The sequence below is a fragment of the Lasioglossum baleicum genome, chromosome 20, assembly GCF_051020765.1.
Source record: "Lasioglossum baleicum chromosome 20, iyLasBale1, whole genome shotgun sequence".
In the NCBI taxonomy this organism is placed as follows: domain Eukaryota; kingdom Metazoa; phylum Arthropoda; class Insecta; order Hymenoptera; family Halictidae; genus Lasioglossum; species Lasioglossum baleicum.
Genome location: NC_134948.1, coordinates 2438828 through 2461850, shown reverse-complemented (window position 1 = coordinate 2461850; position 23023 = coordinate 2438828). Strand labels below are relative to the sequence as shown.

Below are 23023 nucleotides of genomic sequence, written 5' to 3'. Positions count from 1 at the left end.
GAATTAAATTTCCCGGAATTTTTCCGGGATTAACAGATCGTCCTGGATTTTAATCTGTTCGTCGCCTTCGCGACGTCGACGGGATTAAAAAATTTTGATTCCCGACCTCTTGAATTTCCGTATCCATTTATTTCTTCCTCTCGCGATCTGCCTCGGTCGAAAGCTTCGCGCGCGCATATGCAGCTAGCCGACGTAATTCGCCGCGCGAAACCCTTTGTCTCTCGGTTCGGTTTCTTCAATTTTTCCGAGGCTGAGTCTCGTCTCGGTTCCGTGACTTCCAAAAGAACTGTGTTCGGTATTTCGGGCGCCGGCTAGCACCAGCACCAGCCAGCTTCACTGTCTAGATGACTGAATTCACGCGAATCGTCTTCGTCCGTGATACGTGTGCACTCGAAATGTTAAAGGGTTAGGTGAAAATCTGAAGTGGCACGGCGAAAATAGGGGTCCGGGGCAAGAGGCCGGAAGGAACGATGGCTGGGGCTTAACGAGCGTCGGAATCCCACGGCTGGAACGGATCTATTCGTTTCTCTGTATTCCGGGGTCGCCGTGTCTTTCCTCGCTTTTTACCTCCCTCGTTTCCCTTCTTATTTACGTTTAGAAACGCCGGCTGGCCTGCGAGAATCTGCGTCTGCCGAAAATATTTCCCAAAATCTCTGCTCCAATTTTTCAATGTTTCTAGCCTTTAAAGCCGGAGTTCACAGCTTCACGGTTCTATACACTCTAATGTGGAAGACCTGGATTCGCAGACTCAACTTGGCAACTCTTTCCACGGTCATCTCAATAATGCAACTAGTTTTGTTGCACGCGAATTAGAAGATAATCCGGGCCCAGCTACTTGTATTATTTGAGACCCAACTCTGACCCAGTCAGTTACATTGTTACGGCGTTAAGCCATTGCAGGCAAGTAGACCGGTAATTCAGTTCGCCTGCGTGTGCAGCATCCCTTAAGTTTTACGAGCGGTCCGACACGTGCTGGCAACTTCTCCGTTCATTTCATGGGCTTCGTTCTTGCGATCAAGAGCGCGAGATAATCGAGGGAATTTCTCTTTGTGCACCTTTTCCTTTTTACATTACCGGAAGCGGTGGTTTACGGCGCGTAACCGTAAGCTGTTGTCGTTGCGCCCACGTTTTCTTCTAATTGCGTTGAAGCACAAATGAAATTGAGTTACCGTGACTGTGGCATTTCTACGGCACCGTTCCCCGTTTCTTTCAGTTTACAGACGTTTTACAGCCGGTTACTGTGAATTTATTACATTTTCCTTTTCTGTCGCTGCTATTCTCGTCGGGAAACGCCGTGCTTCACGGCCGATTCTAATAATAATGAGATCGAGACCGAATCTTCTCCTATTTTCGAATTGAAGAAAGGCCCCCCCGGAGGTCTCGAATGTTGTCATTAGCGAACGGTGAAACCGCTGAACTTTCAAGCCGCTCGCGAAATCTACCGACGAACAGGCAAGATTCACGTTGCCGACGCAATGGAAACCTCTTCAGAGCTCTTGAACCACGCGTCGGTACGTTTAATACCGTTTTCAGTCGCTGTCGGACCACGATTGTACGAGATCCCCCGGAGAAATGAAAAATTTTACCGATTCCTGGTCCGCCGCGGTACGCTCTCCCGATCCTCGCCCGAAATTGAACGTTCCTCTATTTTTTTTTTCTTCTTTTCCACGTTTCGTTTGTACACCCGTCCTCTCTCTCTCTGTCTCTCTCTCTCTCCCCGTCGACGCAAGATACGCGAAATAATCTCGAACCCGCGATGATTTCGACCTAGACAGCGAAATGAAACGGTCCCCGCGAAATTTATGATTATCACCTCCGCCGAGGCGACCCACTGAAATTTCTCAGAACCGGAAGTACTCGAAACCGACTCCCTCGGGACCGCGATAGTAAATTCTTTCAATCCTCCGCTCGTACCCAAATTGGTCTTTCGCTTTTCTGCATCTTTTTCATAAAATTAACTTCTGCTTTCCTGACTATGAGCTAGCTGAAACGATGTTCAATTAACGACAATTTTTCCAAGCAAAACGCTTGTCTCATTTAACCACATTCACTTTATACATTTCGCCTCTCGCTCATTATGTTTCTATCTCGCTCTCACCACACGTATCAACGCGCTAGCTTACTGTTCCAATTTTTTCTTTAAAAGTGACGCGTTACAAAAAAAAAAAAAAAAAATCCGGCAGCTTTTTCATGGAAAACCGCGATTCAGCGTGTCACGCACAGTTCGAATGCTCAAGTAGAACAGAGCCGGCGCATCGAAAAGGCCGATCCGCAGTGTCACTCGCAGCGGTCAAGTGGGAACAGGCACGTATCGTTGGTCGAAAGTATTGAAATACTTTTCGGCGACGCTGGCTCGATTAACCGCGAAAACTTGTCCCCGTTAATGCGACGGTTCCCTTTAATTGTGGTGATCGTGACCTATGGCTGACAGGTAATCGCGCGCGCGCTCGAATAAATTCGACGGCCACCCCCGGCCTCTCTCGCCCGTAATGAAAAGGCTAAATATATAAGCTGGCTCCGGCGCGATAATATTGAAAATTTCGATTCATTAGCGGCGGCCGACACACGCGGTCGCGTATCGCCTGACGGGCAACTGATGAAGAGAAAATAATGAGTTCGGGCCCCTGCTGGCTGCAACTACGTTCGCTTACCTGCTCGATCCGCCATTAAATTCGATACATTGCACGCGCGGCCTGGACCGGATACGCCTTGCGGGACTCTCTGAATACGCGGACTCTCTAATTATCGTTCAAGTTCAGAGTGCACGCGAACGAAGTCGAATGTTTTCTACCCACGGACGTTTGTTTTCTACCCCTAAAAAATCTGGGAAAATTCTGTGATATGCATCTATGTAGCAGGCATGTTCCAGAATTTTTTCAAAAATTTCCAGTCGACAACGTGGGAGTAATCGACGGAAGTTCGAAAATCGATATTTTCGCTGTAACTACCGTCCTGGTCGATGTACGCGGTTGAAACTTTGCTTAAAATGTTCCTGCATGTTCACTACATAGCCCATGATTTATGCAATTTAGTTGAAGCGTCGCATTTTAAAGAAAAAATTGGAGAGGCGTGCTATTGGCCAACTAGAGGCAAATTTTTAATAATGCGTCCTGGTCGATGTACGCGGTTGAAACTTTGCTTAACACTTTCAATAATCGTGCTGTGCCAAAAGAAAGCATAGAAATTTTCTTTTACATTGCAATCTTAAATGAAACTATTAGATGACGTTATTGAGGGTGACTTGTTAGTTCACAATGAAAATTGCTGTTGCTATTGGAGGTTCCATTAAAAAAGCGTTTAGCCATGTACCATAGATTTTTCAAAATGATGCAATAATCGCCGGTCGGTAATGTGTTAAAATGTTCGTGCATGTTCACTACATAGCCCATGATTTATGCAATTTAGTTGAAGACTCGCATTTTAAAGAAAAAATTGGAGAGGCTCGTTATTGGCCAACTAGAGGCAAATTTTTAATGAAACGAATGGCAAAAAATATTCGCAATTCGTCCCTGCAGGGCAGTGCTCGAAACCGGCGTGGCCTGGTCGAAATTTCGCAATCAGGGAAGAAAATTCTGATGTCTGGGCGCAACAACGTTTGCTGAATAATTGCGATGCTTCGAATCCTGGTCGCAGAGCTCGTTTGCCGGCGAAACGTCGCCGAATCCAATTTACCGTATTTTTGCGCGTGCTACAATGGATTTGTTCATTGTGCGCCGGGGAAAAAAATGTTCTGCACCAGTGGAGCTGTCACAGTTTCCCCGGCAGACCGTGCGTTTAGCAGCGAATGTTTTTCTATTCCGGATCGCGGCCGGTTGTGTGCTCGTCGTTTTCATTATTTCTTCCGTTCTTCCTTCCCCCTGTCGTATTCTCCGTCCGAAATATTTGGAAATTATAATTCTATGAAAAATGCAAATCGCCATTCCCCGCATATTAATATCCCGGACGATATTTGTAATTTCCCGGGGAAAAAAATGCCGCGGCAAACAAACGCGTGCGTTTGTCCGCCGTTCATTTCGCATTCCGTTTCATTGAGACAGCGGGGCTTTTCGATAAACGCGACACGTGACATGCCGCGACATTTCGCCCCGCGGATAAAAATATCCCGGGAATCTATTCCGGCCGGCAAACAACGGGAATGAATCGATTGCCCGGCAATTTTCACCCCCGAGCAGCCCTAATGCACGGGATCAATCATCAACAATTCAAACGCGTTAGGTTTCGATGAAGGGGTGGGCTGGGTTTGACGGTTTGTAAAAACTCTGTTACATTCTCTGACGCGTTGAGCCTCTATCGACATTATATTGTAAAAGGGGCTGTCACTCGGGATCTTTCTGTAAAAAATTCATATACACTTTCAAGTAGCGCCCTCGATTAAAAAAGAGGCCCACTGATTCTCTCTTAAGGGAGTGCAATCTTATTAGGATCCTGCTGACTCGGATCGCTCAAAATATTTGTGTACATTCTCCAAATACTACTTAACAAATGTACCAATTTTTTAATTATTACGCTCGCTACTTTTCTTTGAAAAAATTCGTGAAGATCGCCTTGTAATCTGTGGGGATTCCCGAAGTTCCGAGGACGAAACGTGCTCGATAACGAGCGGAGGGATGATAAGGTAGACCGGCTAAGGGATGAAAATATTTGTGTACATTCTCCAAATACTGCTTAACAAATGTACCAATTTTTTAATTATGACGCTCGCTACTTTTCTTTGAAAAAATTCGTGAAGATCGCCTTGTAATCTGTGGGGATTCCCGAAGTTCCGAGGACGAAACGTGCTCGATAACGAGCGGAGGGATGATAAGGTAGACCGGCTAAGGGATGAAAATATTTGTGTACATTCTCCAAATACTACTTAACAAATGTACCAATTTTTTAATTATTACGCTCGCTACTTTTCTTTAAAAAAATTCGTGAAGATCGCCTTGTAATCTGTGAGGATTCCCGAAGTTCCGAGGACGAAACGTGCTCGATAACGAGCGGAGGGATGATAAGGCAGACTGGCTAAGGGATGAAACAGCAGTGCGTCGAACGGAACAGAACCGCGGAAGATTGGAACGAGCTTGGTGTACAGGTTGGTGCGTTGGGATCGCTGGAAATAGCCTAGCTAACACGGGTTAATCGGATCTCATCCCGTTTGAGATTGGATTAAAGTAACTCGCTTAAGACCAGGTCGGTCTAACCTCGGCATTGATCCTGTCGCTTAACTCGGTTGCCTGCCACGACGTCGAATTCTCGTCCGGTCAACCGAATAACCTCGTCGACCGAGACAGGTCCCTCGAACGTTTAACGACGATTGAGAAATTCATCCGCGATCGTGCATTTATTAAATTTCCATCGCTCTTCGAGGTTGCACCGCAACCCGGCGGAATCGAGGTAGAAGTAGACATAAACCGGGGATTCCGGATTCGAGGAAATATCAAACGGCGGATGCCTGGATTCCCGGTGGTTTGGTCCCTTAACCTGGAAAACGTGTGGTCCCTCGGCCCGGGAGCAACACAGACCCGGTGTATCATAAATCTCGGCGATTCCGTGGAAGCAGGGGCGTAACAAAAGCGGGCCAAAAGGAACGTTTCTCTCTGTCGAATCGAAATTAGGCCGGGACCTATTTTCGGGTTCCCGAACCAGCCCGGGGGCTCTACGATGCCGGAATAAAAGAATCGCCGTCTGTGTTCGGCGGCGTATAATCGATCTCGGGGCGCAAGGCCGATTAATAAATTGCTTCCGTTCAATTATAGACCGTGATAAATCGATCCGTCTACAGGTAGTCGGACCCGGCTCGTCGCTGAGGAAATTGAGCAACACTTTCACATGCATAAACACACGGTGTATGTTTGTGCCTGTGTGTGTGTGGCGCGCGCATCTCTTCTAATGCAACGTGTGAGCATGTACCGCATGCACATCGAGTTGGACGACAGAAAATTGAAAAGTTAGCCCGAACCGGGATTGATCCGCTGACACGATGTCGCTCGTATTGCGGCTAGCCTGTTTCTGGACCACGTCAAACTCCGGCAAACTCGGTGGACAAACGTTCAGAGTCGTCTTCCAAGATTTGTTTTGCTGCGCAAAGTCAGCATAACTATCAATCATATTTTAACGTAGAATCATCTGCTCAATCTTGGTACAATGGGTTGTCAGGGTCACTGCCAAATTGCAATCTGACACATTTAGGATTTGCTAGGCTACTGTGAGAGTCTCCCTGAGCAGCCTAGTTGACTGAGGGCTCAATCTACTCCTGACAGGGCTGCCCTAAGCTTATCAATAGGTCTATTCATCAATAGACTACATAGCATCGGTCTACCTGTGCATATAGTATTACTTCGGGGAGAGCTAACTTCCGGAAATTAATTTAACCATAACTCGCACAATTTTCAATGCAATTCTATACAAAAGTTTCTGCTATTCAAATCGAAATCTTCTCATCTGGTGCAGGTTGGCCATTGAAACTTGGCTTGAAATGTTCTTATTGTAGGATCCGGTCGTCAACGCGGATGGATTTGCGTTGACTAAGGATGAGACAAATTAACTCGGATAATCAAGGGACAATTTATTACGATTAACAGCAAGGGACGTTGACACACAATTTTACTGCTCGGTACTCTCTCTTCTACTCTATACAACTCTCTATAATCGATTGATGTCGGTTTTCGAATTGTCGGCGACGACTCCTTCGCGATGTTTGGTGACAACCTTGTCGTTTGTTGTCGCTCGTACATACACGCACACATTCATAAGTCACGCAACGCACAATATAGAGACTGGGGGTCGTCACAGCTGCCATAGGTAAGATAATTTTTTCGCTTTCAGGAGCCGGTTAAAGTTAAAAAGCCAATATTTACTTCAATGTTGAATAACTCGAATGAAAAAAAATCGCACAATATTCAACAACCACACCTTTTACACAGGAAAGATAGCCCTTCCAAATGATATCAACGCGATTTATCAAAAAAATTTGTTTCTCCCGGGGTGAGGTTACAAAGTTGCACAAAACTTTTGTTAACCGTCAATGCTGTCTTTATCTCGCTATAACTTTGTAAAAAACCAACATAGCAACCATTTGAAACAGAGCATGCGAAACTAGAGGTTTCACGCTTTCAAACCATTGTTTAACGATATCGATACAGCAATTCTGGCCGGAGTTATGATCGTGTAAACTGGTAGCAATTTTTCGGGTTCGCAGAGGTGATCCGTTAATTCTTTCGAGGAGTGCTCCAGCAAGTGATTACAGTGTTGAATTCGTTGCACCTAATGTATTCGTTGGCAGGGGACATCGAGAATGGACGCGCGGACAGGGATTTGACAGAGGATTCCAATCTAAGTAGCACGGGCAAAGAAGCCCGGTCGAGGAGAGGTGAAAAGGAAGCAAAAGTCGGGATGAAAAAGTTTCGTTGAAAGTTCCGCGGATAGATCGGCGCCCCGGCGAAACCGGACCGGGCGAAAGAGAGAGAGAAAGTGAAAAACGCAACGAATAAGACACGACGCGAAAGAGCCTCCCCCCCTCCCGGGGAAAAGGGAAAATGCTGTCTCACAGTTGGCCAATGGGAATCGAAGCCACAGAAAAGCCCTTGGTGAAAACTCTCCCGGGCTGACCTTACCGCCTTTCCCTCCAATTTCCTCGTTCTTTCTCTTTTTATTCCCGCCTCCACTTCGCGTGCCTCCGGCCGCACTCCATCATCCGTCAAAAAAAAAAAAGAAAAGGGGGAAAAAAGAGTCATGGGAAGTCGAAAAGCCGATCATGCACTACTCCCCGGATCACGGTTCTGTCCCCTCTCGACGGCGACACTTCCCTTTAGACTGCTTTTCGCCCCGGCTTCCAGCAGACACCCTAACAATTCATCGTCGACCATTGTTTTCTTATCAAAGTACCGAAAACTCGTCGTTTTCTACGAGGTTCAACAATATTGTCATCGTTAGACTTTTGTATTAACGTAATCGTGACATTTTTCTGATTGAAACGAGTCCAAACACGGCACAGTTGGCAGCATACTTATTCGAGTAAATCACGGTTCGGATATTCGAGGTCCTACTGCATCCTGAATATAAACAGAAAATATTCATGCAAACAGGGTCGTGTTTGGGCTCATTTTAATCGGAGAAACGCCACGAATACGATACCGACGGTTTCAAAAAAGGAAAATTCAAAAATTATCTTTTACAATACAATCAGAAACAGAAAAGGTCCATCATTCGATCGAGTTAACGAATGAATTCGCGATTATCATGGCGTAATCTTATACGGGTTCATCGGTATAAATTATGCGCGGATATTTAGCCTGTTAAAATGATTTTCCGCGGCGCCGGAAGCAAGTTCCGGGGGTTAAGCTCTGATATCCCGGGTTCCCGAGGGACACATGGGTGGCTCCATTGGTTCGATTAATTAATTAGCACCCATTATCGAGTTTCGAGACCAAGTCGAGTCGCGTGGAACGGAAGCGAGTGTGTTTTCCGCAACCCCCGAGGAACCAGGCTAGTGAGAAAGGGAAGGAGCGAGTCAGAGTGTGGCCGGAAACGAGGGAGAGGGCGTGGGGAACACATAATTTAATTCCCCGAGTGGCATCTCTCGGAACAGGCTCTTTCTTTCCCCCACCCTTTTCCTGCACCGTATTCTTCGAGGTCCTGAATCCTGGGCCACGGGTAAACAATAAACTGGCCGCGTACCATTAAGTTTTTCGCTTCGTCGCACCGGCCACGATCATTGGAAAAGTTTTCAACCCCTTTCGATAAGCAAATGCACTGTTTGCTGCGCTTTATTTATCGAGTTATTACACGTCATTAGAACAAATGTAGTTTACGTTAATGCAGGCTGTCGATTTTTCTGCACAATGAAAATTATCCGCGTTATTTACAAGATACGCGAGCTACATAAATGATTTGTTTCTTCGTTGAAAGGGGGTGCGGAATAATTTTTTTTACAAACCCCTGATTTAAACATTATTCCGTGCACGGTGAGAGGATAGCTGGAACAACACAGACGATTCTACCCGTCGGAATTTTTCGAATGCGCTGGTCCGCATTTGCGGAAACATTTTGTGAAATAAACATCAACGATCCTCTGAAACGCTTTGTTATAAGCAGCTTCGTTCGCCGGGAACCATAATGCGGGGATCGAGTTTTGTACGCATGGGAACAGCCGTGTGCACACGGTATTTTAGACTCGTGGAAACACGAGCTTTAACTGGAACTGAGGTAATCCTCTTAGCCTTTGGGGTGTTTATTAATTTTTAGGTAAAATTTGATCCGTGATGGGACATGGGAAATGAAAACCACGCCGGATCGCGACAAAGGGAGAGAGGGAGATAGAGGACGATCTATGGTCTGGGGGTTAACTCATACCTCGATGTCTCAATCGATTATATTTTTCTATTTTAAATCCCTCGCTGTTCAAAATATTTTTTCGTGAATGCAGCTACGCAAATTTTCCAAATAAATCAAAATATATCCACAAAACCGGACGAGAATAGCGTTTGATCCTGCGCGAGAGTGTGAATACGTGTGTGCAAGTGTGAAAATGTTCGACAGAGGCTCAATTTTTCCATTTCACTCTTACCTGAAATATTTTTCCACGAAACTACCACCCTCGGCATTTCCAAGCAAATCGAAAGCTGCGCGAAGACAGACGACAATGGGCGTGTTCGACCGGCGATGTCGTAGGGGTGGTGCACGCACCTCTGCATTCTTCACTTAGCCTCATAAACCATGAATGAACGAACCTATAAGTCGTAAACAATGGTTACCGCCCGGTACATAAGCCGCGTCAAATTATCAAGATATATTTTCCTAAGGTTCTGCCAGAGCTCTCTCTCTCTCCTTGGCTGGCTGTGGTTGTAGTGGTGAAGAAGAGGGGTGAGTCGGTGGTGCCACGGGGGTTGAGAAACTCCACGCAGACACTCCTCGGCCCCATTGCACCCTGGGGTCTGTATTAATGATATAATATTTCTTTGATTCACCGGAGCTTCTACGTTAACAACCCCGTCGCCTCTCCAACCCCCATCCACCCCCTCTTTGGTAGCGTTTCTCGTTTAAACGGACTTGCAGACAAAAAACGAGTGAGAGGGAGCGAGGGAAATAGAGTCAGAGAAAGTGAGAGAGAGAGAGAGAGAGAAAAGAAGATGGTGGAAGGGAGGGTGAGGGAGAGAGAGAGAGAGAAAATTGAAGGGGGACAGGGTGGACGAGTTCAAACGTAGTTCCAGGAAACCCGTTTCGCATCCCTTATAGCTCGGATAAATTACATTCATGCTCCCCAGTCCACCCACTACCCCCTCCCCTCTCGTCACCCCGTCATCCTCGAGCAAACAACCCCCGGTCCTCGTTCGGATCGTCGACTGGAAGACGAGATCTTGAGAGTTTATTTAAATCAGAAATAACTCCTCCTTACCCCCGGCATTAATTCACCGGCCTTGCTCCGAGACGCCACCGGACGCTTACGTTTTCCATCAATCGTGAAAATGCAGGGCCGCCGGATTATTACCACCACCCACGTCTCACAAACCGACGCGATTCCGCGATGCTGTTTATCCAGACTGTTTGCGACGACGTTCGTTTCCTCGAGAACGTTCGACATTTTCGGCGATTTACCACCGTAAAGATCGAGACTCGATATTTTTTTTTAATTTACTATTCCATTGCTTACACCTTCGGAATGAACGTATTAAAATTGTGTACAAAAATATCTCGAATTAGCGAAGTTTCGATTAAAAGTGTAGAACCAGTCGCGCCAGCTTGACTTCCGAGCTGCGAATGTTGCCACGGTAATCTTAATTGGTATTTAGATTGAAAAATAAATTGAGGATCCGGTCGGGTCTCGATTTTCGATGAATTTCCCAGACACGTAAATAGTTACAGTACATCGAGTCGGAGAGTCTCTCCGACGAGTCTCGTTTAATGTAATCCGGGACGTCAAAGTGCACGATCTTCCTCGAGACTCGGAAAATAATTTCAGAAACAAACTGAGTATCGCCGTGCGCTAGGATTAATTAAAAATCAACGCCGCGCCGGCGGATCGTATTTTAGAGCGCATCTCTCTTCGAAGGGTAGTAGCTACACGGGGAGAGGTGGGGAGAAAAATAAAAATGTTCCGCGGACGAACTTCCGGCAAGTGTACCAAAGAAATATTGCTGCTTTCGAAACAGTTTCCCTGCGCCACGGTTGGAAGTCCGCGGAGAATTTCACCGCGCGTGAATAAATTTTGATCGAGCGTCCAGAAAGGAGCTGCGAACAAGGAGGAAAACACAGAGACACGCCAGTCCTGAAGTAGGGACGTTCCAGGTAAGAGGAGGAAAAGAGAGATCCTCTTCTACGTCCTCGAGGACAGGAGCGGCTTTCCCTCCTTGATCCTTTGGGACGAGCTGTCCTACGAAACTTCCATTGCATTTGTATATACGTTGGCCACGCGTTTGCATACACGTGTCTTATATTTGCTTATCTTCCCATTGTACGGTTTTCGCTGCTACGAAGATCAAACGTTTACTGCCGGCAACGACAACTTTCATTTGAAGCTATTTTTATTATTGAAAATTTCATCCAAACACTGCCCGGACTGAAAACATTTATTTGCAACTAGAGGGGAGTTGTTGCTCGCGAGCTTCGCGAGTAGGGTTGTTGCAGCTCGCGAGAGGGTTAGAAATTAACTAACTGGCGAATGTTTATAATGTTGATAATGCAAACAGACGTCGATAATGTAAATTTCTATTGGAATATTTATTAAATGCTACGACGTTCGTTTTTTTGTTCTACTGAAATATGATTCTAAAAGCACTTTTAGTTTTTCCCGAATTTTCCATTTTTCCGTGATACTTTTCAAATATTTCTTATCCTATAACCTAGTTCGGACTAATACGAACATTTAAAAAAAAGAATTAGCCAAATCGGTCCAGCCGTTCTCAAGTGATGCGCTTTCCAACGAACAGCATTTGATTTTTATTTATATAGCTGAGGGTTGGAAACACTCGATATTTATTTAATCAGAATTTTCGTAGTCTACAACACTCCAATCAGTTGCAGAAATTAGCACCTTTTTCATACTGCTTAATACCTGGACAAATTTTCTAGTAAATCTTAAAGGGCTTCGCGTCGTTTTCAAACCATTTTTTTGTATTGTACCCTCACGGGGACTTTGATCGATTTCGGCACATTTTCGTTGGGGATGATTGAGATCCATATTAGTGGACGAATGCGCTGCTTAATCATCCGCGAACCGTTCCACCGGAGGGACAACTGTTCCCCTGGAGTGGAGGGTTGCGGGGTTCGAATCGACTCACCCCTCTCGCACGAAGGGAAGTGTAGATACGTGTGTGTGTGGGGGGGGGGGTGATCGGCGTGTGGTCGCGTGTAAAAAGCCGTTTCCTCGATCTTAAGGTCCCGTCGCGTCCAGACGGTATTCCCACCCGAATCGTGATCCCGGATTACCACACGTAGTCCCCTTCTACACTTTTGCCCTTGCCCCACCGCAATCTTCTCATCCTGGCAGCGGCGGAGCTACCGCATTCACCTTACGACGGCCATAAAGACGTTATTGGATCGAATTCCCGTGCCACGCCGTAAACAACCCCCACGGCCGCTGCCTCCGCGCGTCATCCACCCCCCGTGGGCGGGCACACACGATGTTTACTGACACACAACCGCGCGCCATCGATAACGCGAACTTAATCATTTTTTAGAGACACTTGCCCCGCGATACCGCCACTTTTAAACAACGATCTTGGGTCCACTCCCCCTTTTCATACTCCTCTGGATTTCGGTTCGTTAAAAATTCTCTGTTAAATTTACGTTTGTAAGGAGAGACCTGTCGTACCTCCATTTCACATTTGTGCCCGTGATTACGAAAGTGGTCTAAGTGGAAATTTAGAAAGAATGAGTTTATCAGTTGTGTTTCATTTCTCCTTTAAATATCTCGAATCAAGAATTATGTATTTAATTATGGGCACATTTCCTTGAATTTTCTTTTATCGAGGATTGTCTCATGTCGCCAGGTGTTTGAATTTTGGGAATGGGATTGCTGGCACAAGTGGCTCCGTAATTTCTGACGTCATAGTTTCCTCAGAGCAATGATTTTTGTCTTACGTGCCGCGCCGGGGAAATATGAGACTGAGAACGCCTATAAATTATTCCTCGGAACACCTTGTACCTATACACGTAACCGTATCCACAAAATAATAATCGCCCCAATGCTACCCCCTTGTGGTGATTTACGAGACCATAAACGCGGCCCACACCCTTGTAATGGGGTTGGTTACCGCGAGGGATATCCACGCCTCTACGATTATCGTCATGCCACCCATTCTTTCGGTGATTGTACATTCTCAAGATGCACGTCATTGTCTTCGATACTTTCTTGCCTGGGGGGGAGCAATATTAATGGCGGCGTCGATGCGATTCTTACCGAGGCGAACGAGGGCTATCTAATGCAGGTATCTTGCAAAGTTTTAAATAAATAGGACGATTGCTTTTTGAGATGAGACTGCGCATGTTTATGTAATTTTTGCACAATCTTATTTCCAATGATAGCACCACCCTTTTTTGAAAACTTTCAGCAGCCATAAATGCATAAAGATTCCATAAAGTTTAATTAGGGATGGGATCAAGTACCTCGCAAACATTTTCGAACTTGGATTGAAAAACTGGACTTCGAAAAACAGAAATAGTACTCGAACCTATGCCAGACAGTTTCGAACCTTTTACAAGTAGATAAACATTTTAATGATTTCGGCGCAACAGGTTCGATCAAATGTTACTCACCAAGCAATTTTGCAATTTAAATTGTTCTCGACGTTTCGATCCAAATGTGGACCATTTTCACGAAATCATTAAATTGTTTATCTGTAGTATCTACGATCGACATAGAGGACTTTTACAAGTTCTTTGGTAAACAGAAATGATAGTTGCAAGTATATTCGAATCTTGGTCGAACAGATTCGAAACTTTCATGAATATCGTACCGGAACTTCCCTGATTTTTCTGATCATTATTTTTTTTACCTTTCACATCAATTATGTTGTCCTCTAATGCATAATTTAGTTCGACATGTGTAACTATAATTTCATAATCTATCGCAAAATTTAATTATTCTTAAATAGTTACGAATTTAATCAAGAAAGTATTTAAAACCTACTGTGCAGTTCTGATTTCCAATATTCGAGTACTATAATACTTGTGAAAGATTCGATTCCTTTCAACATCGAATTATTGTAATTATAAGTATCTTTTCGAAACTTGAAAGTACTCATCCCGAGGTTCAATATCAGTTTGTATAAAATGAAAACTTTTCAAATATAATCATTGGAACATTATTGCTTTTACTTGGTTATTGAAATCGACTCGGATTCGTGAGTATACAATATTGAACTTGATCCTTGAAAGTTGAAAGTACTCATCCCGAGGTTCGATATCAGTTCGTATAAAATGAATACTTTTCATATATAACCATTGGAACATTATTGCTTTTACTTGGTTATTGAAATCGACTCGGGGATTCGTGAGTATATATTAAATTTGTTCCCATCCCTAATCATCAGATTTATTCCGAAAGGGTTGGAGACCATCCCACAGATTTCTCTAAATTCCGTAGTGGAAGGGGTAGGACGCGTCTCATTTCGCCTCGTTTCACTAGCGATTCCGGACGTGAATAGATCATTTCCACGGCTATCACAGTATGAGTTTAATCGGCAAACAATAGCACGGTCATTCGTCGATTCGCGTACGCCCCCCCCCCCCTTCGTGCCGTCCCGTAGCGCGGCACGCGTGGAGTTGACATAAGGACATCGTATCCTCGGCAGAAATCCACGCAGAGAATTTCCCTCCATTCGGACGAAAACCCAATTGCGCGGTTCTATGCGTCATTAGCGCTGGAAACGGAGTTAACGCCGTTAAATTCAGGACGGTCGGTCCGGCCGCGACATTATTCCCGCTTCTGTATGCGTTTTCGCGATTTCCCCCCCACGCCTACGCTCGAATTTTCCATCCTGCACGGATTTCCGTCAACGTATGTATGCGCTTGTCCGTCCTGATGTGCGAGAGACCCTGTGTACACGCGCGTGTCCGCGTTGGCGTTGTGCGCGCAAGGTGGCGCAACCCGGTCCCTGCAGAATGATCACCCCCCATGGAAATGCGAATGAATGATCGTTCGTCCCGTCAAACTCGATTTCCGCAAACAAACTGCACGTTTTTCGGCGGCCGTTCCCGCCCCCCGACGAAATTTCGATCCCGAACTAATGAAGCCCCTTCTGATCCGCGTTTTTACGCGACCCGCAGAATGATTTTTCTTCCGAGTGTCCACCGTTTTCACGAACCGACCAAATTCGCTGAAACGGTCATTTCGTTACACCGGTTTTTACGCCGAACCGTTGCGCTCACTTTTCCGGAGATTAACGCGATCACCGTGACCCCTGACTGGTTAATTTGAAATAAACAACTAATAAACAGTTAATTTAGAAGATTCGGAGCAATTAATTTACTATGCTGATCACATTAAAATATGTAGAATCAGAAACAATGCTGTTCACACGCACGAATTCTTCCAACAAAGAAATAAACGATCCAGTATATTTTTTTAAAAAATGGCGGACGCTATCGCAGCCGAAACCGGAGCATGATCGTCTACCCACGACCCCGCCCACCGCCCGTTTACGTAGTCGCAGGAGTTCCGAGACGTTTAATAGTTCGATGTCGTTATTTCCAGTTGTTCTCCAAGTTCCAAGGGGTTCGCGAGACTTCTTTGATCGGATTCCGCGATTCGTTTAATGGAAATCGCGCGTTTAGGCTGGCGTCTGTCTGCGACTGGTTAGGAACAGTGGATTCTCAGTCTTCTCCCAACAACTTCGGAACATAATTAAAGCAAGTTCACATTTGGAAAACGGAAGAATATCTATAAAGCAAAAAATATGCCTGAACATTTTAGACGCATAAAGATCCGCGGTTTAATAATCATAAAACAATTCCGACACTGAGCGGTGCAGTTTCGCGGAGTTGATCTTTTGTCGAAACTCCGCGGAGAAGCAAATGTTCTTTATTAAATTCCTTTTCGACCGCCTTAAGTGTTCAACCCCTTCAGACTCTGTCGTTCTTTGTAAACACGAGCAGCCACCCCCAATATTTTGGAATCTTTTGTCCCAGCTCCAACCCCCCCAACCTTCGTTCCGTTTCTATTTCTTGTTTCTTCAAAGGGCGAGAGGAGTGGGAGAGGGTGGTGGCCAAATAATAAGCTATTGAATCTGTAAATATGAGACGCGAGAAATTGCCCTAGCGCCAGTCACCGCGCGCGACGTTCTACCCTTAAAGCAATATTGATTCGAACTGAAAAAAGAAATATGGCGGGGAGCATGGCGGTCGGGAGAGGGGGAGGAAGTGGATCAGAGGCACGATGCAGATGCAACGTTGCCTCTCCGACCGCCGTCGATTGGAATGGATCGAGGAGAAAAGAGCTACATCGAGAAAGAGTTGTGGGGTGGGGGTGAGACAGATGTCGCTAGGTGATCGAGTGGAATCGAATTCCCCTTTTCGACTTCGCGAAATTATAATCCCCCACTCTGTCTAGATTATTCTAGATCATCGTTCCTCTATTTTTATCTAGGTGCACGGCAGTGCACCAGCCAAGTTCTCGCACTACCTCCTTTTACACGAAACAGCTTAAGCTTTTTTTTTTCGTAGGCTTATAACTCGGCACTGGAGGCAGATGGAGAGATGTAATTTCGTACACTTGTTAAATGCTATCATGTCTCAATGTTGACGAAACATTAATCTTCCAACATCAGTAGGTTCCGAGATATAGGACCTCAAAAATCGCTAAATTTGTCACTGACTTACTGATCATCAAAACCTTTTGGGTACTTCCCATTGACCTGGAAATTAGTTTAAAAGAACGTTATTTAATCTATAAAGAGCTACATGGATGGCTAAATTATTCAAACTTGTTACTTTTTAAACCAATGGCCATAAAAGGTATTAGGTAGCGGCCAAGTTTGAATAATTTAGCCCTCCATACAACTCTGTAAAAATTGAATAGCGTTCTTTTAAACTAATTTTTACAAACGCTTTTTTCGGTATTGCAAGAGGTATTTCTAAGCTAACGAACTTGGCCGTATTTCGTTTGATCTCGCAACTTTTTACGGCCATAGGAACTTGGCTCCTGTTTACAGGATGTTTTTCTTGGGTAACTGTTAACCTCGGAAACTATCTGCGTTGGGGATTTCTTTCGAGAAATCCAAGTGACGTATCTTCATGAAATTTTGCAGACTTATTCGGGCATATTTAATTTACGAGTGTTAATTTTGCCGTAAAGGTGGGTGGCGCAGTTTTCTCAAAAAAAATTCCCAAAGTTGACCGACAACAGGGAGGGGCATGAAAATGCACAGTGTTCGGAGTCTTTTTGAAGTTCGTCAAGCACTCGATGAATATTTTCGCAGGGAATATCGCGCGCAAGATTTGCACATTACGCGCTGAAAATATTGCGAGAGGTCGGCCGTAGGTATACCCGGGAACGCAGAAACTCAATTACAGAGATAATTCTGTATTAATATTTGGATTTCGTGATAGCTGGGAAGAAACTCGCGCGGGGCACGGCGTCGTTTGGATTTCAAAAAGTCCCTCGACCGTTTCGAAAGTTGAAACGATTCCAGTTACAGCCGTCCCGATTTGATTGGATTTATTTCGGCTGAAACCGTGACGCAACACTGCGCCGGATATATTCAATTAGACGACAGTTGCCAGTTCCGTATTAAAAAGTTCCTTCACCGAGAATTGGTCGACGACCACGTTTCCGAGAGCCAGGAGAATTTCCGGAAATTTCGTATCCACTTTCCCGCGAATGATTTCGGCAAACATTTCTTTTTCACGAGCAGCACGATACTTGTCCGCGCGCGCGAACTCCGTTTTATTGATATCCAACTAACTGAAATGACCGGCTTTTTGTTTCAGGCGTTTTTGGAACTGGCGGATGAGAATTCTGCAGCAACGATGGTGGGTTACTACGGCACCTGCATCGCTCAGCTCCGTGGCAGAATAGTCTACGTCCAATTCAGCAACCACCGGGAGCTCAAGACGGATCAAACGCACGCCAACAATGCGGTAAGTCCTCCATCATATCATTTCTACTAGGAAAAAGCTTCAAACGCGAATTCAAATCTCGCAGAAAAAGTATGAGCAGATTGCGCGACGGGTTTGTGCAAACTTTCGCAGACGAATTCAAACAAACGCACGCGAACAATGCGGTCAGTCCTCGATCATCATATCATTTCTTCTAGGAAAGCTTTCAAACGAGAATTCAAAGTTCGCAAAAAAAGTATGAGCAGATTACGCGACGGGTTTGTGCAAACTTGTGCAGGCGAATTGAAACAAACGGACCCAACAATGCGGTCAGTCCTCGATCATCATATCATTTCTACTAGCAAAAAGCTTCAAACGCGAATTCAAAGTTCGCAAAAAAAGTATGAGCAGATTACGCGACGGGTTTGTGCAAACTTGTGCAGGCGAATTGAAACAAACGGACCCAACAATGCGGTCAGTCCTCGATCATCATATCATTTCCACGAGGAAAGCTTCAAACGTGAATTCAAATCTCGCAGAAAAAGTATGAGCAGACTGTGCGACGGGTTTGTGCAAACTTCTGCAGACGAATTCAAACAAACCTTTTATCAATTTTCTGTTTGATAATGTCTACAGATTGTGTGTGCGCGTTCCGTTGAACAACGTTAAAACGCGGCACAGAAAGTATGCTGCTCAGTTTGAGGATGTTTGAAGATCAGAAAATAATTCTACCTCTCATCAGCGCTTTTATAAAACGAACCGAACTGTACTCGCGCCAGCTTTGTGGAATTCCTCGAAGCTAGTCTCCCAAAAAATTGGACAACTCAAAAGCGGAAAAAGCAGCCTGTCGGTGTCAGGTGAAAACGATCGTGGTGGGATCGGAAATTCCCGGTAGAAGTTTTTCGCAGGCTGGGTAACAGGATACGAGTATTAGAGAGGGAGGGGCTGAGAAGGGGAGTTTCAGTTCTGCAATTATGCGAGCGCAGCGTCCGAAAAAAGTAGAGAGGAGTATTCTGTTCGTAACTGAATACCATGTTAACATCAAAGAAAGGGAGCCCTGTCGGACGTGCGTTCCTTGGGTTACGTTTCCAGCGATATACTCTTTTTTTACGCTTCCGCGCTGAAATTAGTATTAAAACAAAAAAGGTAGGGGAGGGGTTTCGTAGTGGGGATATGGCTGGAAGGGAAAATGGCGGGCCGTAGTTCCTTGTAACTAAGGGAGAGCCGAGGTTTCTACGTCTACTCGGGGCGGCCTGAATATATGAAAACCAAGCGGCGCGGTAATTTTCAGTCGCGGCGCTCGACGCGGCGGCGGCGTCCAAAGAAAGCAGCGCCGCGGCTCTTTGGATCCGCGCGTGAATCCCGGAGTTCGCTCTTCCATATTCAGTTATTGCGGAGCAGTTCGCGCAATTACTTTTTAACGAGTGGCTCGCCCGTACCCCTTAATATTTTCATAATTTCGCTCCGCGGGGACCAGCCCGCCGGTATTTTCTTTTTTCCAAGCACAAAAGCGCCACGAACTTTTACCCGCCCCGTCCACACACACGTACGCACACCGTGCTCCTTGCGTCTGCCGGTCCCAACAAATTCTAAACGATATTTTATAGGCTCACTTTGCTCCCATGATCGCTGCCATACTTCCTTCCCACGCAACACCTGTGCTTTCATTTTTTAGCCAAATTTTCCTTCGCGAAATCAATTTGTTTCAACCAGAGCTGGGGAAAATAGTATTTTAAATAGTAAATAGTAAATAATCCCATTTATTTTACAGTATCTGCACAACTTTGAAAATAAAATATTTTATTTGATGCAATAAATTTGAAAATAGTATTTTATTTTAAGAATATTGAAAATATTTGGACTTTGTCTTTATTTTAAATTTCAATTTTAAATATTATAATATAGCAGCAGTCAAACAAAAGAATAAAACGAAAATGGGGCAAATGATATAGTTCTTATATGAAGTACCATTTCTTCTTTAAATTATTGCTAAAATAATAAATAGTAAATAAGAAATATTTTATTTTGTGGATGAAATTGTTAAAATAGAAATATTTTTTTATTTTGAGGTTCAGATTGTTCAAATAGAAGTATTTTACTTCGAGGTTCAAATTGTTCAAATAAAATACTATTTTCTTGAAGCAAAATAAAATCTGAAATATTGAATAGTATTTCAAATATTTTTTCCGCCAAGTAATAACCCACCTCTGGTTTCAACTCGGACCAAGTTTTTTTTACAGTTCGAAACGCTTTGATCTGCATTTTCAAAAATGTTTAGGAAGATAGTGGCACGTTGTGAACGTAATTGTTTTTCCAACTGCGGGACGTTTCGGCAAATTGGAAACAAAATTGATGGGAACCACTGTCACATCAATTTTTCTCTGCGGATCATTCCTACTAGTGTACGAATTTCATTAACAAAGTACATCGTGACAGAATTTTCCATTATCTCGTGAAGGGATTAAGATCCGAAATTTTCTGAAAATGAAAATGAACAGAACAGGGAATTCGCATTGAGAGAGGGTGCAGGGGATGGTGAACCCTTTTAGGTGTCCAGGTCAAGTCAATAAACAGTGGGACGTGAATTCTCCATTATAATTAATGCGTCCATAACTTATGAACAACCCCCGGGGAGAGAGAGTCCATCTTCTCGGTGATCCTGTCTCCGCTGTGCTTCCCCGCACAGGTGACACTGTCCGTCATACGAGTTGTCTTTGTAGGTGTTTAGGTGTCTCTCGCACGTGTCCCTGTGCTTGTCATTTACCCCGCTACTTGACACGTCTTAGTCGGGGATGCCGCATCTCTGATACACTATGCAATAGCAATTTTCGTCCAACAAAACACCTTCCAACCCCTGATTAAATTTATATTAATTATATTGGGTTGGCAAATAAGTTCGTTCGGTTTTTTAGAGTGGAATAAATCACAAAAACCGAACGAACTTATTTGCCAACACAATATAATTAATATAAATTAGAGTGAATTTATTTAGAGTGGAATAAATCACAAAAACCGAACGAACTTATTTGCCAACCGAATAATACTGAAGTAAAAGTCCATTAACACTAAATTAACATGTGCCTGCTACTTTTACAGCTCGGTTTGTTTGGTGTGAATGATGTGATTATTGCAAATTTCTGATAAATCGAATTGGTTATTCTGCGACATTTAAACAATTTTTCAGCACCGCGGAAAAATGGGGCTAACCGATTCGCGGGGTCGAAATAAATTTCGGTCAATTGTCGGCTGTTTTCCAACACGTTTGCGGTTCCCACCTTTCTCCGATAGCAGCGATTTGTTAACAAAATTCCGCCCTCGAAAGTCGCTTTAACTCTTCGGTTCAAACGTTCCCGGCGCAAATTGCACTACTGTGCACTCGATTTACGCACAAGTTTGTCGCGCAACAATTCCACCCCGGCCACGTGTAAACGTTCTCCTCGTTGACTTCATGTTTCACCTGTTTTCCATTTGCTCCACGGTTTTTGTTCCGGCGAGCACATTCTAACGCTCGTCGCAAATATTAACGAATAATCGGGCATTCGCGAACTGTTTGCGTTCGCGGACAGGCAACTAGTAGTATGAGCCAGCCATTAGTCGGACAGACAGCCGGACGATCTGTAGATCCCAACTTCTTCGAACCGCGTCAGAAAATGTCGAGAACGCGAGAGACTGAAATGTTTTTAGGGGGTGAAAATTAATTAATGGTTGTCGGAATAATCAATTTGTAAAGAATATCAGTCTGAACGGCGAAAGAATGGCGGAATTGTCGAAGCGTCGAGTATCAAAGGAGGGGGTATTCGAAAATACGGTCTTTGTGCCGGGAGAATTATAGTTAAACTGGGGGAGGATTTTAATTGGCGAACGGGGCCCGATAATAGTAATCGATAGCGTATCGCGCGGCAGCTTAAAAATGTAACGCCGAGCTCGCCGGGACACGGAGGACAGGGGAATTAGTTCGCGATGAAATACGCCCGGCGATTTCCGCGACGATACCTTCGATATTTATTTGTATTGTTTTTCATCGCGCGGCGGATCGAAGCGAAAGAAACGGGCGTCGAAACTTTTTATGACAGTTTCTCCTCTCCGCTATAAAGTGCAGAGAAATTACTTATTAATTGCGAAACTTCCCGGGGCCGCGCGCGGTTCTCTCGCTGGAACGGAACGGAACGGAGAAATACGAGTTTCCGGTATCCTCCTTCTTCCTCCATCTTTTCTTTCGCCCCGCCCCCCCTCTCCGCCTCTTTTTTTCCCCCAGAAAAACAATGAAAATAGTTTTAATCCACTTTACGGCGGAAACTCTGGCAACAATGGTTTTGTTTACCGAGGTCGGATAAACCGCGGGGAGCGTTAACTTTCGTAAAAAGGATAGAAATTGCGGAGATAATATCGTTCCCATCGCGGTCCAGCTGGAGAACTCCGTCGACAAAATATTATTTGTTTTTATGGAAATGTCCTAGAAGAATGATTAGGTTTCACAGATTTTGTCGAGGCTGATCCATTCGGCTCGAGGACTTTTGCAGAAGATTTGTCCGGTTCGAACACGTCTGAAACTGCAGTAAGTTTTGCAGCGGCGAACAGTGGGCCAGATAGGAACCTCTAACCCCTCGACGACACGTGCACTAGGTCACCGAAGTAACTAGAATCCCTAACGAGATCTCCATACAATATCAAAACTCCCCAGAATAGGGGTGCGTGCCCCAACGCTCATAAACAGAGTGACGCATTCTAATTTTTTTTAAACAAACTACTCAGCGGATTTTGTTGAAACTTCTAGGACGACTGAACAGATGTGTAAGGCACATCTACAAATTTTTTCTTTGAAAAATATCTGGCAGGAACGGAGCACAGTGGGCCAGATCGACGCGCTAGCTGTTCACGCCCATTTCACCATTATTTCAAAACATAAAGACAGAAATTAAATAGGTTTGATCTTCGGACGCTTATTGTAACGAGAGTCTTTTCTATTGGGTTGGCAAGAAAGTAATTTCGGTATTTTAAGGTGAAATGT

The 23023-nt window shown here is 44.6% G+C and overlaps 1 protein-coding gene across 21 annotated transcripts in view; it reads left to right on the top strand.

The window, feature by feature from the left end:
• Heph (polypyrimidine tract-binding protein 1 heph) overlaps positions 1–23023 on the top strand; it is a 478446-nt gene that overhangs the window by 379087 nt on the left and 76336 nt on the right. For all 21 annotated transcript variants that reach the window (XM_076444563.1, XM_076444562.1, XM_076444546.1 and 18 more), the window contains one exon: positions 17908–18057. In XM_076444563.1, the coding sequence (XP_076300678.1) occupies positions 17908–18057 (150 nt within the window). The remainder of the gene's footprint in view (positions 1–17907; positions 18058–23023) is intronic.